A 16,746-nucleotide genomic window follows, 5' to 3' on the forward strand; every position below is an offset into this window, starting at 1 on the left:
CAGCCCATCACACCCCTGACCCGAACCATCACCTGAAAAGCCTTCACACTGCCAACAGACGGACATTCCAGCTCTCTGTTGGGTCCCAAACTCCTGTCCAGCCTCATCCTTTCTAATTCCCAAACTGGACTCCGTGCTCCTGCCAATCGGGACATCATTATATTTCCCCATCCTTTTCCTGTCACTCCTCTCAGCTCCAAGTGCCTGCCCCAGCCTCCCCACACCCCTGTTAACCTCATGCTCACCCCCACCTGTTAATTCTCCAAAGCCCACCTCGAGTGCCACCTCCCTCACTAGTCAGAAGTGATCGCATCATAGCAGGGAATGTGTGCAATTCACCCTTAGTCATGCACTGTCTTATACAGTAGATAGGACTATTGATGACTCATTAGTTCAGTTACAAGCTCCTTGAAGGCGGAATGGTGTCTTCTTCACCTATTTGTACCACCTGGCACAGTATCACAGCCAGCACGTAATAGATGTCAGCTAGATGGCTGGCCAGTCTGCCTCGCACATTAGAAAACACTAAATTAAGGCACTGTGACAAGAGGCAGCTGAGATCCTGAGGCCCCAAGCCCTCATCCAGGTTAAGAAGGGAAAGAGATACGGGCCCATAACAAAAGTGAGAAATTCTGAAAGATGAAAGATTTTAACCACCACTTAACAAATAATCACCTGTATTGAGGTATAATTTACATAACATTAAACAATTTTAAGTGTAGAGTTGGATGAGTTTGGACAGATGTATATGCACATGTAACCATCACTTCAATAAAAATGTAGAACATTCCCCTCGTCCCCAAAAAGTACCTTGTGCCTCATGCCAGTCAATCCCTGGCCCCAGGCTACTGCTGATCTACTTTCTGAGACTCTGGTTTGTCTGTTGGAAAACTTCATCCGAGTGGAATCTGTTTTCTTAAGAGTACACGTGTAGGTACATACAGTATGTCCTCCTTGTACCTGGCTCCTTTTGCTCACCTATTTTGGAAACTCATCCATGTCGTGTGTCTCAGTAGTTGGTTATTTTTTGTGTGTGTTTTTTTAAAATATATTTTATTGATTTTTTACAGAGGGGAAGAGAGAGGGATAGAGAGTTAGAAACATCGATGAGAGAGAAACATCGATCAGCTGCCTCTTGCACACCCCCTTCTGGGGATGTGCCCACAACTAAGGTACATGCCCTTGACTGGAACCCTTGAGTCCACAGGCCGACGCTCTATCCACTGAGCCAAACCGGTTTTGGCAGTAGTTGGTTATTTTTATTGCTTATTTATATTCCATTGAGTGGATGTACCACTATTTGTCTATCCATTTACCTGTTGTTGAACATTTGAGTTGTTTCCAGTTTCTGGCCGTTATTAATAAAGCTGCTTTGAAGGGGTATTGAATTTTGTCAATGGCCTTTTCTAGATATATTGAAATAATCATATGGTTATTCTCCTTCATTCTGCTAATACTGTGAATTATATTGATTGATTTTCAAATGTTAGACCAACCTTGTATTCTGTAGTAATGTGGTATCATCCTTTCCATATATTGGTGGATTCAGTTTGCTAATATTTTGTTAAGGATTTTGCGTTTATATTCAGGAGGGCTATTGGTCTGCGGTTTTCTTTTGTTGTGATGTTTTTGTCTGACTTTAGTATCAGGGAAATAATGGCCACATCAAATGAGCTGGGGCACATTTCTTTCTCTTCTATTTTCTGAAGAGTTTGTATGACATTGGTATTATATCTTCCTTAATGGTTGGATAGAATTTGCTAGTGAAGCTATATGACTTGGTTTTCTTTGTGAGAAGTCTTAAATTATAGATTTGATTGCTTTAACAGATACAGGGCTATTCAGATTTTGTTTCTTCTTGTGTCTTCAAGGATTGTGTCCATTTCACCTATGTGGTAGAATTTACTAGTATAAATTGTTCATATGTACTCCCCTTTTCATATTTGTAGAATCTGTACCAATGTCCCCTCTGTGATTCCCAATACTGACCATTTATATCTTCTCTTTTTTGCCCCTTAACAGACTAGAGCAAGCATGTCAAACTCGCAGCCCACAGGCCGCATGCAGCCACAACGAATATTTTTGCGGTCCAGCCAATATAACGTGTGAGCAGTTATTTACAATTATGAAAGGAAATAAGTCTCCTGTCAGAGCCAGAATTACTGACATTCACCTTGGGTCAGTTTTGAAAGTAATCACTGCGAACAAGATTGCCCCCGAAGTAGGAAAGATAGTAGCAGAGAAGAGAAGCAAGTGTCAGGAAGAAAACGTGAATTTTATCATTGCTCTTCTTCTTTTTTATACTATACTTTTCAAAATAAACCTACGTTTCTATGAAAATTGAAGCTTTTGTGTGTTTTTTTTGCAGCCCACATAAATTTAAACCTTGTTTATTTGGCCCATGTTAGCCTTTGAGTTTGACATGCTTGGTCTAGACCAGTGATGGCGAACCTCTGACACACGTGTCAGTGCCATTTCTGATGACACGCAGCCGCTGAGGCGGCCGCATGCCGAGGATGAAACATTTATGTTATTTAAACTATAAATATCGCGAAATAATGGTTTTTCCTCAAAGTGACACACTACCTGAGTTATGCTCAGTTTTTTGGCGAAGTTTGACACACCAAGCTCAAAAGGTTGCCCATCACTGCTCTAGACTCTAGAGCATTTATTGATCTTTTCAAAGAACCAGCTTTTGTTTGATTTTTCTTCCTATTGCTTTTCTATTTCACTTACCGTATTTCCACTCTTATTTTTATTCTTTGTGTCTTCTACTTATTTCGGATTTAATTTGCTCAAGTTTAAGGTAGAAGCTGAAATCACTGATTTTAGTTCTTTCTTCACTTCTAATATAAGCACTTCAAGCTACACATCTCCAAGTACTCCATCCCACACATTTAAATACATTGTATTTTCATTTCAATCAGTGCAAAATATTTTATAATTTCCTTTGTGTCTTTATTAACCCCTGCACAATTTAGAAATGTTATTTAATTTCCAACTATTGGGAATTTCCCCAGATATCTGTTATTGATTTCTGATTTAATGCCATTGTGATCAGAGAGCATGCTTGGGTTTTCCTTTCCTCCAAAACTATTGGGACTTATGCTGATGTGTTTTCCTTGGAGGTCACATGTAATTGCTCTTGCTGCTTAATTCAGAATTATAAAATGAAAATATCTTTCTGGTATTCCATCTCCAGTATTGTCTTATTAGCTTTGCCTTTTTAAAAATGTTCAGTGTCTATTTTACAGATATCTTCCTAACTCACTGGCAACTCCTCAGGCTTCCTTTCTCTTTCTTCCTTTTCGTCTCTCCTTGTAAATGACAGAGTAGGCCCAGTAATCAGGCCCAGTCCCTTTTCTCTTCTCCACTCAGGCTGACTCTCTGGGTAATCTAATCTAGTCTGTGATTCTATATCCCACCTACATTTTCAGTCTTAACTTTCACTGTGAGCTCTAGCTATGTTTAAATTACTCTACCCCTTACATATTCAATAGACACCTCAAACCTAGCATGTCTAAAGTAGAGGTCTTGATCTTCCCTGCCCTCATGCCTGCCAGTCTGCTGTATTTCAGTGAATGGGATCACTCAGTTAGCTGTGAATTCTCTATTGTTTTACACTATATTCATCAGCAAAACCAACAGATTCTACTCCCAGTATAACTTCTCACCGCCTCTGCTGCTACCATCCTCAGCCACCACTGTCTCTTAGATTCCCTAAAATAGCCTCCTGACTCCCCTCCTTTCATTCTTACTCCTCACAGCCTATTCTCTGCACAGTGGCTGAAATGATCTTTAAAAAAAAACAATCAGATGTCATTCCTTTGCTTAACACCTTTCAGTGTCTTTCCATCACACTCACAATAAAAATCTAGAATCCTTTGGCTACACAGTCCTAACGCAATTTGGTCTTGGCCTACTTTCCTGCCATCATCTTTACCATGCTGTCCACACGCAATGCACTGCAGCCACACGGGGGTTCTTGCTGTTCTGAAAACAAGCTGAGCTTGTGCCTGCCCGAAGGCCTTCATGCTAGCTCTTCCCTCTGCCTGGAAGCCTCATGATCCACGCTAACATTTAGATCTGTGCTGAAATGTCACTTCTGGCCGACCCATCCGAAATACCTCCTCGGGCCCAAGTCAACACCTGCCTCCCCTGACTCTGCTTCATTTTCTTTGTGGCAGCGATTACCCTTTGAAGTTATAGTCACTTACTTTTTTTCGTTGTCTTCCTTCTTAGAATGTATATTTGATGAGAGCAAGTACTTTGTTTTGTTCAATGCAACATCCTCACACTAAGAACCATATCTAGCATACAGTAAGTGCTCAATAAATATTAAGTGAATCCATCACATCAGGTTTTGTGAGTCAACAGACTAAAATTTTCACCCAAGTGAAAATTTACTTTCGTCTGGTCCCTTCTCTAAGCGATCTAAATCTGGTTGTTAATTTCACTTCTCTTCATTAATAGACTTCAGGGCTCAGGTTGTGTCCACAAAGATTTTGCTACTGAGTGACTCACCAGGCTAACCCATCCTGAGAATATGGTGATCCCTATCCCAAGTTCAAAGAGACAACGAATGCTGTGTCCAGCTCATAGCCTCACTGGACCCTCTCGATGTGTTCCCAAAGCCTGGAGAAGCCAGGAATCACTCTTTAGGAAGTCCTAACTTGGAGCATTTCCCAACGTCCAGACTTCCACACAGTGTATAATACATGGCACTGGGCGGTCAGATGTTTCCCTTTTCTCCCGAGGTTGTCTTAGGCCACCTTCTCCATTGAGGTGGTGTAGCCATGGGACCAAAGGAGCACCTATCTGTTATTAATGGATATTCCCTCTTGTGACTTCTAAAAAAGGGCCAAGGTACAACTGGCAACTGGAAGTTGCTATGAGGGGAAAAACAATCTTTGTATCTTCCAGGCATTGGAGAAGGTGGAGTTAATGGAGTCCTCATTTGCCCAAGCTGTCAACATACCAAACCAACCTGGTGACAAGAACAAGCCTCAAGGCTGTTGGGAGAGAAATTATTGGGACTACCTCCAGAAAACCAGGACAGAGATCAGGTGCAGGGTAGGCAGAAGGAAGGAGATGAAGGCAAGCCCCTCAGGATCTACTAGAGAAAGGCTATTGGAAATCTTATAGGCACTGCTGCCACCAATGCACAATTTTCGTTAATTACCTCAATTGTGGCTGTTATCCCCTTAATGAGAAACACAACTTCACTTCTAAGCAGGCACTGAGGCTGGAAGAAAGCTGAAACCTGAAAATCAGCAGATACAGGGCTGCATACAGCCCTTCCTATTGAAATTAAGCCACATCCAAAACAGAGGGGAGGACTCCAAATAGCTTCAGACAGCAGCCAGGCAGGCAGGGCCCTCACCAGGCACCGGATGGACGCTCTCCTGACTCGTCAAGAGGCCCAAATCCCAAGTTCTCATTTCAATAACATAAGAAAATAAACATGGGGCTTATTTATAGCACAGGAAAGGGACTTGGGCAAAAGAACTGCTCATTCGGTAATCCACCCTGACGGGGCCAGATAGGATCCAGACCCCCACGCTCTCTGGTAACAGAAATAGGGGCCGGAAGAGGGCTGGCTGCCAGCATCATCAGGTACAATCTGGTAAAGGTCCTGGCTAAGAGACAGAGAAGCGATCTGATATGTCATTCCATCTCATCAACCAGGATCTAAGTGCTCTTGCTGTGTCCAATTTCTGGTTGAGGAAACTAAGGCCCTGAGTGGACTCTCTCCAGACCAGGGAAGGGCAAGGGTACAACTCAAGGGCAGGTGCTATGAGAAAAGGAAATTTAAAAAAATCCTTGAGCCCTAGCTGGTTTGGCTCAGTAGACAGAGCATTGGCCCATGGACTAAAGGGTCCGGGGTTCAAGTCAAGGGTATGTACCTTGGTTGCAGGCTCATCCCAGCCACGGTCAAGGTATGTGCGGGAGGCAACCAATTAATGTGTCTCTCTCACATTGATGTTTCTGTCTCTCGCTCCCTTCCACTCTCTCTAAAAATCTATGGGAAAAATATCCTCAGATGAGGATTAAGAACAAAAAACTAATTTAAAAAATTCTTTAAAAAAAATCAAAAATCCTGAATCCTCAGGCACCAAAGGAGATGCTGTTAATTAACTCATTTACAGCGGGACTAAAACCTATGTGTGTAGAGTCCTCGGCCACTAACGGGCTCACATCACATCATCCTACAGAACTCAAGAGCTGCGCTAGAATGAGAACTCCTTTCTATCAGCTTAGTCTTGTTCAATTGTATCTCCTAGATCTAGCACAGAGCCTGGCCCAGAGTATATTTTGATGAATGACTGAATAAATGCTCTTATCACACCTGGATCAGTAACTAGTTGGCTATTCTTCAGCTGTGATGACCAAAAAACCAGACATTCGTTGAGTATATCCTTGGGTTTAGGAGTTAATGCTGTTATGTTGGCAGTTATACACAATAGCCCAAATAGATATGCAGATGATCCTTGACTTACAATGGGGTTACGTCCTGATAAACGCATCGGAAATTGAAAGTATGGTAAGTTGACAATGCATTTAAATCATATAGCCTAGTGACTATCAGAGCTTAGCCTCGCCTACCTTACGGGTGCTCAGAGCACTTACAATAGCCTGCACAGGGCGAAATCATCTTGCTGCTGCCCAGCATCACAAGAGAGTATCGTACCACATATTGCTGGCCTGGGAGAAGATCAAAATTCAAAAGGGGAACTATGGTTCCTACTGAGTGGGTATAAACTCCACACCAGGTGAAGCTGAAAAATCGTAGGTCGAAGACTGTATTCTGAAGGTGAGGCTCTGTGAGCTGACCGGGGCCTGGGTCTGAGGTGATAGGTCCAGCCCCTGCTCTGTAGGCAGCTCTCACCCTCTGCAGCTCCTGAGGTTGTAGACAAATCGGTGCTTGGCTGAGGAAACGTCCAGCGGGCACAGCTGCCTGGTACCTCTCGAAAACCACCTACGTCTTTCCCTTCCTCCGTCTTCCACCTGAAAGCCTGTGCCCTCAGGGGAACGGGAAGAAATGCAATCGGAGGCCCAACCAGTTGGGAGAAGAAGAAAGGAAAAAGCTCTATCCCCAAAAGGTTGCAAACTAGAAAAAACAAAATGGCAGACACAGATGATAATTGGTCACCCTTTTCTTTTTTTTTTTAAATATATTTTTATTTATTTTAGAGAAGAAGGGAGAGAGAAAAAGAGATAGAAACATCAATGATGAGAGAGAATAATTGATCGGCTGCCTCCTGCATGTCCCACACTGGGGATCGAGCCTACAAACCCTGGCATGTGCCCTGACTGGGAATTGAACCAGGGCCTCCTGGTTCATAGGTTGATGCTCAACCACTGAGCCACGCTGACCAGTCACCCTTTTCTTGAAAGGAAGCTTGGAAAGCCAGAAGAGGGGGTCAAACTCTCCTGTCACCTTCCCTGCGTTGCCAGGAGGTGAGCCTGACATTAAAAATCCATGGCCCAAAGCTGCCCATACAGACCCACACACCCTCCTGGGAACCTGGACGTCACAAAGCCTGAAGCTGGGGGTCCCCGAGACTCCACTAATGGAGGTGGAGGAGAGGCTGTGAGTTGCACTATCCTAGAGAGAGGGGGGAATCGCAGATTGAGAGGAGTTCTGCTTGCCTACTTCCCACTGCCCGGAGCAGCCCAGGAGGCCTGTCAGATGCCCAGACCATGCAGGATTGGCCTAAGGGGCCAGAAGCTATCCTGGACGTTACTCAGAAGTAGAAAAGGCGAGGATCAAACGTTGGCCTGGAACAGGAGCCCAGGGCCTGGAACAGAGCTCTGGGCGAGGTGAGCAGACAGGCCGGCAGTCTCACTGCCTCGGGCCTGCGGTGGAAAGCTCAAGGGCTTCCACAGCCTCCCTGGACGGCAGCTGCCTGCCAGCCTCAGCGCTGCTGCCAGAACTGCGCCTCCCTCGGGATGTGGCTGGGAGAGGCTGAGGCTTTAGCTCTGTGCCGGCCTCTCTGTGCCAGGGCTGCTTGGGGAACCGCCTGCCCGGCTTCTTTCACTGCAGCAGATTACCTAGGTCCTACGCCAAGAGAAATGGAAAAAGCAGCCTCCTCAAAAAGAAGCTACTGTCCCCGAAGCTAAAGAACCCCCCCAGGCTCAGAATGGGTGGTTGATGGGAAACTTCCAACACCCCAAACCTCTCCTCTCGCAGCTGGGTTCCCACGGATCTCCCAGCTGCAGCGCCAGGGCCAGTCTCACCGGAACGAAACACCTCCCAAGCCCCGTCTCCGCTGTATCTCTCTCTTCATTCTACCTTGGCTGGAAGCCATCAAAGTGTCTGGGGTTTTAACCCAGTGGTCATGTCTTTAGAACTTCTAGCTAGAAACCACCTAGCTTTCAATGGTCAGAACACTCCACACTCCAATCAGAGACCGCCGTCCTAGGAAGCGGCTGAAATCATGGCACGTTAGCAACTCCTTCGGCGAATGAGAAAAAGAGGCAGCTGCCCTCTTCCAGCTCCCAGTCCTGGTCAACACAGCCCAGGAGGATGGTCGCTTTCTCCCAAAGGTAGCAGAGAGACGAGCCCCTCAGAAGCACAGGTGTGAAGCCCAGCGGGAAGCACGTAGGCTGTGGCGCAGAAGCCAGAGCAGTCAGTTTTGAACGTCATGACACGGAGCACCGAGAGGAGACGGCACGGCATCGTGCGCAGGAAAGAGCCAGACATTCTGAGAACAACAAGAGGTATTTTCCCAGAAATGGAGGTTCCTGCCTAAACGTGTGTGAGGCTTGGTAAAACACGTGACATGAGAAACAGGAACACTTTATCTAACGTTAGCCAGCGAAAACATGCTTCCAACCTTGCTCTCCCAGCCGGCTCTCCGAGGGACAAAGGCAGTGGCCGAGGGCACGCATGGGCCGGGGCCAGCTCAGGCTTATCTTCTGTGTAGGCCAGAAGGATGCGCTTTCTTAAAAAAGATTTCTTAATCTAAAACCAGCTGTTGCCTGCTGGAGGCCAGGACATGACATTTTAATCAGCATTATTGTTCCGCTTCTGAAACCAGGCCCAATGGCATCCAAGGGCAGATGATCCCGACCCGGGCTCATGGGTGAGGCTGGCTGGTGAGCAGCTCAGGAATCCGCTCACGAGGGGGTGGAGCTAGCCCTGCTGAGTCCCTGAATCATGGTCACGGCCTGTTCGACTGTCCTGAAGTTCCCTGGGACCTGGACAACCTGTCTGCTCGCAGGAGAGAGCCTTTGAGGTTAGTTTCAAGTGCCTGGGATATAATAGTCATTCTGTAATATACATTCTTTTATGCTGTATTGTAAGATCTAACCCCAATATTTAGTGAAGCCAATGACTCCTAAGAAGGTGATAAAATCACACTAACACAGCTCCCTGGGGCTCCCATGATTTCAGATTAAAGAGTTCCTCTTCCAAAATCAAAGGGTTAACAAGGTTAAAAAAAAAAAAAAGAAGAGAAAAAAAATGTGCCCATTGGGAGGGAGCACTGGATGAGAAACCAGCCACTAAGGCAGCGCATTCGGTGATGAGGAAAAGGGCAGACACTTGGAGCGGGATGAGAGCAGAACACAGGGAGATGGAGCAGACATAACGCCAGCACAGTTCTCGCCTTTAGCAGGGATGTGGTGTGATGCTCTCCCCCTTTACCTGCCCCGAATTTGAAGGGTCTCACTGTCTGTGTCAGCTCCTAGTATCTGGGTGACATTCCCAGATACTAGGTTTTTATCATGCCATTCCCCAGGATTAGGAATATGAGACCAAAGTGCCTTCCACTGCGCCCTCCTGACTGGTGTGTAATGAATCAAAAGGATGCATTAAGCAAGCCCCAGCCGCAGCGTCTGCCTCGCTCAATGACCGGAATGAGGGCTCTCATCCCTCCCACCTGTGAGACCAAGATTCTTTCACTCCTTCACATGAAAGACGAAGCTCTCTCGACTTCCACTTCCAATTTTACTTCTCCTGAAATTTCTCCGATCTCTCGAAAGTCTGAAGGGACTCGTGAAAACAAGCAGGTTATACACGACAGCGTAATCACCACTCACCTCTGTGTCACTCAACAGAACAGTGGGATGTATTAGTGACTTCGACTGGCACACAACTAGGCTTCAGTAATTATATCCATATTCCAGGCAAATTGTTATATATTTTGTGTTCTGGGGACATATGTTATGGCTAAAGCCCAAACTGTGGCTAATCTTAATATTAGAGCCAGATAAATCTGTTTCGAATCCATAACATCTAACATTTGCCAGAGTAGATTTGTTCATCAACTGGGCTTAAAGAGGTATAATTCACACATGTGCAGTATTACTAAATGCTGAAACTTAATGATTTAAATATACCAGCAACCATTGCAAAGCAGTTGTTACAGCAGCATTTAACATTAGCCAGAACCTCCCTGGCTAATGTTACATTTATACCAAGAGAATGAGGGAAAGTTTGGCATCCCCTAGGGGTGGGGTCACAACTCCCTCAACTTTCACAGTATGGTACTTGCTAGAGCAACTCAGCGCATGGCTATTAGAGGCCCCTGTTTTCCCCTGAGAAAACCTACGAAAGACTGATTGGACCTAATAAGGGAAAAAACAAAACCTGTGGAGGTTTGGGAGGCATCTTCTCTTACAATGTTTAGTTTGGGGATCTTACGCTGCTTGGTACACATGGCACCACATATTCCTCCTGGCTGTGTCTTCCCGGACGTGGACCGGAGTTAGGAGAAGATGTAGTTAAATACACAAAAGAAGAAAGATGCTCCTTAGACCGCCCGTAATCAATGCGTTAGACATAGTTGAAAAAGGAATAAAAATTATTTTAATCACATTAAAAAAACAAATCAAACAGGAATAGTTATGGAGCTTATAAGATCCTCGCTCGGCACCTGATGCTCTTCTGTGCAAGAGTCCAGTGCCCCAGGTCCAGGCACACAGGGTGGGGCAAGAGTAGGTCTGCTGTTGTATGTGAAAGAGTTTATTCTTGTCTCTTATTTATTAATTATTGTATTGTTTTCCATGCGAACAACTGTAAACCAACTTTTGCCCACCCTGAGCTGGACCTGAACCTGGAGTGCCACCCAGGCTTCCATTCGGCATCTTCGAAGAAAAGCCACTGGAGACCACGGAAACACCAGAACAGAGGAAGCCCTCAATGCTCAGGCATCCTCCTCAGGCATCCTCCTTCCCGCTCTTGAGGAAGTAGGTCAGTATGTCGATCTTCCACTCTGACGTCGCCCCTGCTGTCAGAAGTGCTGGGGGGCGTGTTCTCTCCCTTGGTCCAAGCTTAGTGTTCAGACCCCCACCTGTGGCGGGTTTATAAGCTGCCGATGTTGGGGAAGCTCTTCAGTTTCTCAGGAAAGTCGTCTTTGTACAGGACAGGGTCGGCTCGGTGCTCCACCACCTTGAGAGGCATCGTCCCAAAGACAGAAGCAAACTTGTTGATGCACTCAGACCTGTGGGGTTCAGGGAGCAGGAGGGCAGGTGAGCAGATGAGAGGGACGGGGGTGGGGGGAAAAGAAAATGTTCAAGAGGCTGAGAGATGATAGCAAAATACATAATATTCAATATCAACAGTAAAAATCCAAGGAGGCCCAGCCTGCTCCCAGGTTCGAAAAGGTTGGAGGGGTGTGGACCGAGTGATGTGGCGGTGCTCTATTAGCTCAGTGGGAGAAAGTGAACAGGGAATGCTGTCTGGAGGGCCTGCAGAGGTCAGAATCTCTCTTCCCCTCCCCCCAAATTCCAGTCATTCTTCCAGATCAGCACAAGCAGGCCTCAAACCAAGGTGGATTAGCTGCCAACAATCTTAACCCCGTCTCTGCCAGCTAAAGAGAAGGCAACCAGTGGAGAGGAAAAAGCCACTCGGATCTGAGTTCATTGAAGTTTAACAGGCAGAGAGGAGTCCCCTACCACGGAGCAACGGAAGGCAAAAGAAGCAAATGGGGGTGGTGAACCCCAATTTCAAACAATAAACACTTTACCCATTCAACCAACATTGGCTAAAGGCTCTAAGTGGCAATCTCTGGGAATTACCAGTCAACTTCCACAAGCTGAAGTTCCACAGAACAGCTTCCAGGATGGGAGCCACAGCCATGTGAGAACCAGCAGCCACAGCCCACTGGAAGACAGGACAGCCCAGCCTTGGAGCAGGGGAGAGTCTGTTTCCTCATCACCCCCAACCCCCAGCCTGGCGAGCAACCTCCTAGGAGGTGAGCGGGTCAGGCAGGCTGACGGGAAAAGGTTCTGGCCCATCAGGCCAACTGAGTGTGACAGCTGGCAATGAGGACACTTCAGCCTCAGACCAGGGGGAATAACAAGCCTGTAAAAACCGCTTTTGAAGTTGAGGGGAGCTCCAAGATGGATTTCAGAAAGGTCAACATGCTCTCTCCTCAGTTAGGCCCATGGCACCTGAGAGCTACAACAAGAACAAACTAATCAGAGGCAGAACCATTACAAGGGGCTAAATTTCAAGACACAGACCAGGAGTCTCTTCTGCCCTCAGAGGTACTGTCAGATTTATTTCAAAGTATTTTAATCAACAAGTTTTTATCGGAGCACTCTGAGCTTTAGGAAGAAATCAATTATTAAAGAAGCCAGTCATTATCAATTCTTTTCACTTGGTCATTATGTTTCTAGAAAAATGTGTTGCTACTACATTTGAGCTCTTCTAATAATAACACTGAGTCTACCAGCACCACAAATTAACAACCAATACTTACTGTGTTAAGAGTGCTTTCATATAGCCCAGCCGGCATGGCTCAGTGGTTGAGCTGTCGACCTATGAACCAGGAGGTCACAGTTCAATTCCTGGTCAGGGCACATGCCTGGGTGGTGAGCTCGATCTCCAGTAGGGGGCATGCAAGAGGCAGCCAATCAATGATTCTCTCTCATGAATTATGTTTCTATCTCTCTCTCTCTCTCCCTCCCTCCCTGAAATCAACAACTATATACTAGGTATACCGGTTAATAATGTGGATTTTTTTCAATAGAATTACACATATGTTGATATATATGTGATTTGATATGTATGCTATTTTGTTGTATTGACAAAAAGCTTCAAAACTTCATATGTCAAATTTGCTGAAGGTGTTAACTTCATAGATATTTTTACACTTATAAATGTCGAATTTCGTGCCAAAAAAAGAGCATTTGCGGAAAGTTTTAATTCATTACTTTATTTTGAAGAAAAGTGCTGCTGAATACTTTGGGAAGCTTATGTGAATATGCTCCATCTCAAGATACTTGTGAACGCTGGTTTAAACGCTTTAAAAGTGATGATTTCAATGAGAAAGACAAAGAACGTCCAGGTCAACTGAAAAAGTTTGAAGATCAACAATTACAAGCATTATTGGATGAAGATGCGTGACAAACTCAAAAACAACTTGCAGAAAGATTAAAAGTTGCTCAGCAAACAATTTCTGATCGTTTACAAGCAATGGGAAAGATTTTAAAGGAAGGAAAATGGGTGCCACATCAACTGAATGAAAGATAAATGGAAACCTGAAAAGTCATCAGTAAAATGTTGCTTTAATGGCACAAAAGAAAGTCTTTTTTGCATTAAATTGTGACTGGCAATGGAAAGTGGATTTATTTTGAGAATCCCAAATGCACAAAATCATGGGTTGATCCAGGTCAACCGTCAACATCGATTGCAAGACAAAATCACTTCAGAAAGAAGACAATGCTCTGCGTTTGGTGGGATCAGGAAGGTGTGGTGTATTATGAGCTTCTAAAATCAGGTGAAAACGTTAATACTGATCGCTACTGACAACAAATAATCAATTTGAACCATGCTTTGATCGTGAAACGACCAGAATGTTCCAGAAGACATGGAAAAGTAATTTTGCTTCATGATGACGCACCATCACACACTTCAAAACCAGTTAAAGACATGTTAAAAGATCTTGCCTGGGAAGTATTAAATCACTCGTCATATTCACCAGACCTTGCTCCTTCAGATTACCACTTGTTCCAATTGATGGCACACACATTTTCTGAGCAGCACTTCAAAACATACGAAGAAGTGGAAAATTGGGTCTCTGAATGGTTTGCCTCAAAACAAGAAAAGTTCTATTGTGATGGTATCCACAAATTACCTGAAAGATGGGGAAATGTGTTGTAGCGATGGACATTACTTTGAATAAAGCACTTTTGATGTTTCTCTTGAAATTATCATGTTTTCTTTTATTACAAATTCCACTATTATTAACCGGTACACCTAGTGTGTGTGTGTGTGTGTGTGTGTGTGTGTGTGTGTATAAAAAATTTTTTAAGAGTGCTTTCATGTAGTAGTAACCCATTTCATCCTCACAACAACCCTATAGAGCAGGTCTTAATTTATCCCCAATCTCACATTGGGAAGGCTGGGACACAGAGAAGCTCAGTAACATGTCCAAATGTCAAGTAACTAGTAAGAGGCAGGGCCAAACCCAGGCATTCTGGCTCCTAAGGCTAAAGTCTTAATGAGATGACACAAATTTATTTATTAACACAATTCTAGGGTCCAAGGGGAGGAGCTGGAAATGAGTAACTGTTGAGCACCTATTACATGCCAAGTCATTTACATCCATGATCTTACTGCTTCCTTAAAGTAGCCCCCTCTATGCACCCAAGGCAGGGCTATCATAACTTTGTGATGCAGGTGAGACATTAGGACACAGTGCTTAAATAACTTGGCCACGGACCAAGAGCTGGAGTGGTGGGCGGTTTCAAACCAGGCTTGCACCGGCAACAGAGCCTTCACTCTTCATCATCCTCAACCACGACTCGCAAGGAATGGAGCTTCCCTTCTGCGGGCAGTCTTTTGAAACTCAGGAGGCAGTCATAGGTTCCAAATTGAGGAGAAATTGGGCAAAAAGACTGAGCATTTTTTAACAAAATGGTATGAATCGAGCACCGGACGACAGCTTCCCTCTCCTCAAATAATGGGGTCAAGGCAGTGGCAAAGTCAAATCTCTGCAAGGCCTTATTTTTTTTTTTTTTTTTAATACATTTTATTGATTTTTTACAGAGAGGAAGGGAGAGGGATAGAGAGTTAGAAACATCGATGAGAGAGAAACATCGATCAGCTGCCTCCTGCACACCCCCTATTGGGGATGTGCCCGCAACCAAGGTACATGCCCTTGACCGGAATCGAACCTGGGACTCTTCAGTCCGTAGGCTGACTCTCTATCCACTGAGCCAAACCGGTTAGGGCAAGGCCTTACTTTTGACAGTTCCGCCTGTAATTATGTACCGATTCTGCACTTTCGGTTATTACGCCTGTAGACTCTGCCTAGCAAAGCCCAGCGGTGCCAGGATAGGTACCAGCGAGCATGTACTAAAGAAGAATCATGGCTCTTGGCAGAGCAGAGAGGCTCCACGGCCCCCTGGGCAACACTGAGGACAATGTCTCCTCTGTAACTAGATTGCCAACAGGGCTGGGCCACCGGCAAGAGGCCACGGGGCTCAGGCCAGCCTGACTTGCTGACAGCTGCCCTGGCTAACTCAGGCTCCGTGTGTACTTCTTTCTCTCCACACAGCCTGCACTGGAGAAGTGGCAGGCCACTCAGAATGGTAAAGGTCCTGAAGTCTCCCGCAAGGTACTGACAACGCTTCCTCCTTTCTTTTCAGGGAATCTGGTTTGGAGAACAGATTAGGGTGAACGAGGAGCTTGGCTTACTGCTGGTCGCCCCCGAGTTGTTCTGTCATGTATCCAGCTACCCCATCAGTAACTGTTCCCCTGTGTCCGTTTTCTAATTGAGTATAAACAGGCTAAGAACTGCCAATGTCTACCTCTAAAGTCTGGAAGCATCTAGGAGGGTGAGGGAGGGGGAGAAAGAAAGGACTAATGCTGTTCTGTTTTCCTTTCAAACACATACAATTACCTAAACAACCAGGAACCTTTAGGACTAATGCTGGGGAAATTGGGAAGGAAACAATCTGCCAGGCACTGTGCTACACGCTTTCTTGTATTATTCTTTTACTTACCAGCATGGAATATGGTGTTTGGTACAAAGATGCTCAATAAATATTCCTTGAACCAATGAATGGACACTGTAATTTGATAGATAATTTTCCTTAAATCAGACAGCTAACAAGTGGCAAACTCATAATCTGAACAAAGATTGGCCTGAATCAAAATACTATGTTCTTTTCCTTAAATCAACACTGTCTGTCTGCCACACTGCCTTGACCTCTTTGAAGCTATTGGTCAAAATGAACAGCTTAAAGAAGTAACAGCAGATCCTGGAAGAAATGGATTCTGGGTAGTGCAACTGAGATTTCTGATTCTAGAACCCAAAAATAAAGTAAGCTTATTGAACCACAAAACCCAACACAAGATGCATAACTTGCGAAGTGGCTAACCCCTTTCACTGTTGTGTGCAAAATGTGATTCTGCAAAGGGGACGATTACAAAAAGAAAAACACCAATGAACACTCTACAGTCCACCTCTTGGTTAACACAAGAGGCTTAAATCATGTCTTCCCTCATTATCTAAGGACCTTATTTAATAATTTGGTGATCCAGTCTTTAATCCAAATAGTTTTACTCCCAGTTTCTAACTGATTTCAAGACTGATTCCCTATCAAATATCTCAAAAGGGTAATCTAGATTCACTAACTATACTTCTCACCACAGGCACACACCCTATGCCTTGGGGCCCCACCACTCTATGGCGTTATTTTTTTCAAAGTCACCAATGATCATTCATTTCAAAGGCCTTTTCCCGGTCTGCATGGTCCCTGCTCCTCTCCTGCTTCTGAGCACTG

At 45.0% G+C, this 16,746-nt stretch overlaps 1 protein-coding gene across 4 annotated transcripts in view; it reads right to left on the reverse strand.

The window, feature by feature from the left end:
* Positions 1–10,793: 10,793 nt before the first annotated feature.
* EXT2 (exostosin glycosyltransferase 2) overlaps positions 10,794–16,746 on the reverse strand; it is a 120,273-nt gene continuing 114,320 nt past the window's right edge. For 3 of the 4 annotated variants that reach the window (XM_008146783.3, XM_054724694.1, XM_054724695.1), the window contains one exon: positions 10,794–11,450. In XM_008146783.3, the coding sequence (XP_008145005.1) occupies positions 11,312–11,450 (139 nt within the window). In that variant the 3' untranslated portion in view covers positions 10,794–11,311. Of the gene's footprint in view, positions 11,451–13,504; positions 14,091–16,746 lie in introns of those variants that run through there. The other variant, XM_054724693.1, reaches the window with a different exon arrangement.

Source organism: Eptesicus fuscus, chromosome 13, assembly GCF_027574615.1.
Source record: "Eptesicus fuscus isolate TK198812 chromosome 13, DD_ASM_mEF_20220401, whole genome shotgun sequence".
Classification (NCBI taxonomy): domain Eukaryota; kingdom Metazoa; phylum Chordata; class Mammalia; order Chiroptera; family Vespertilionidae; genus Eptesicus; species Eptesicus fuscus.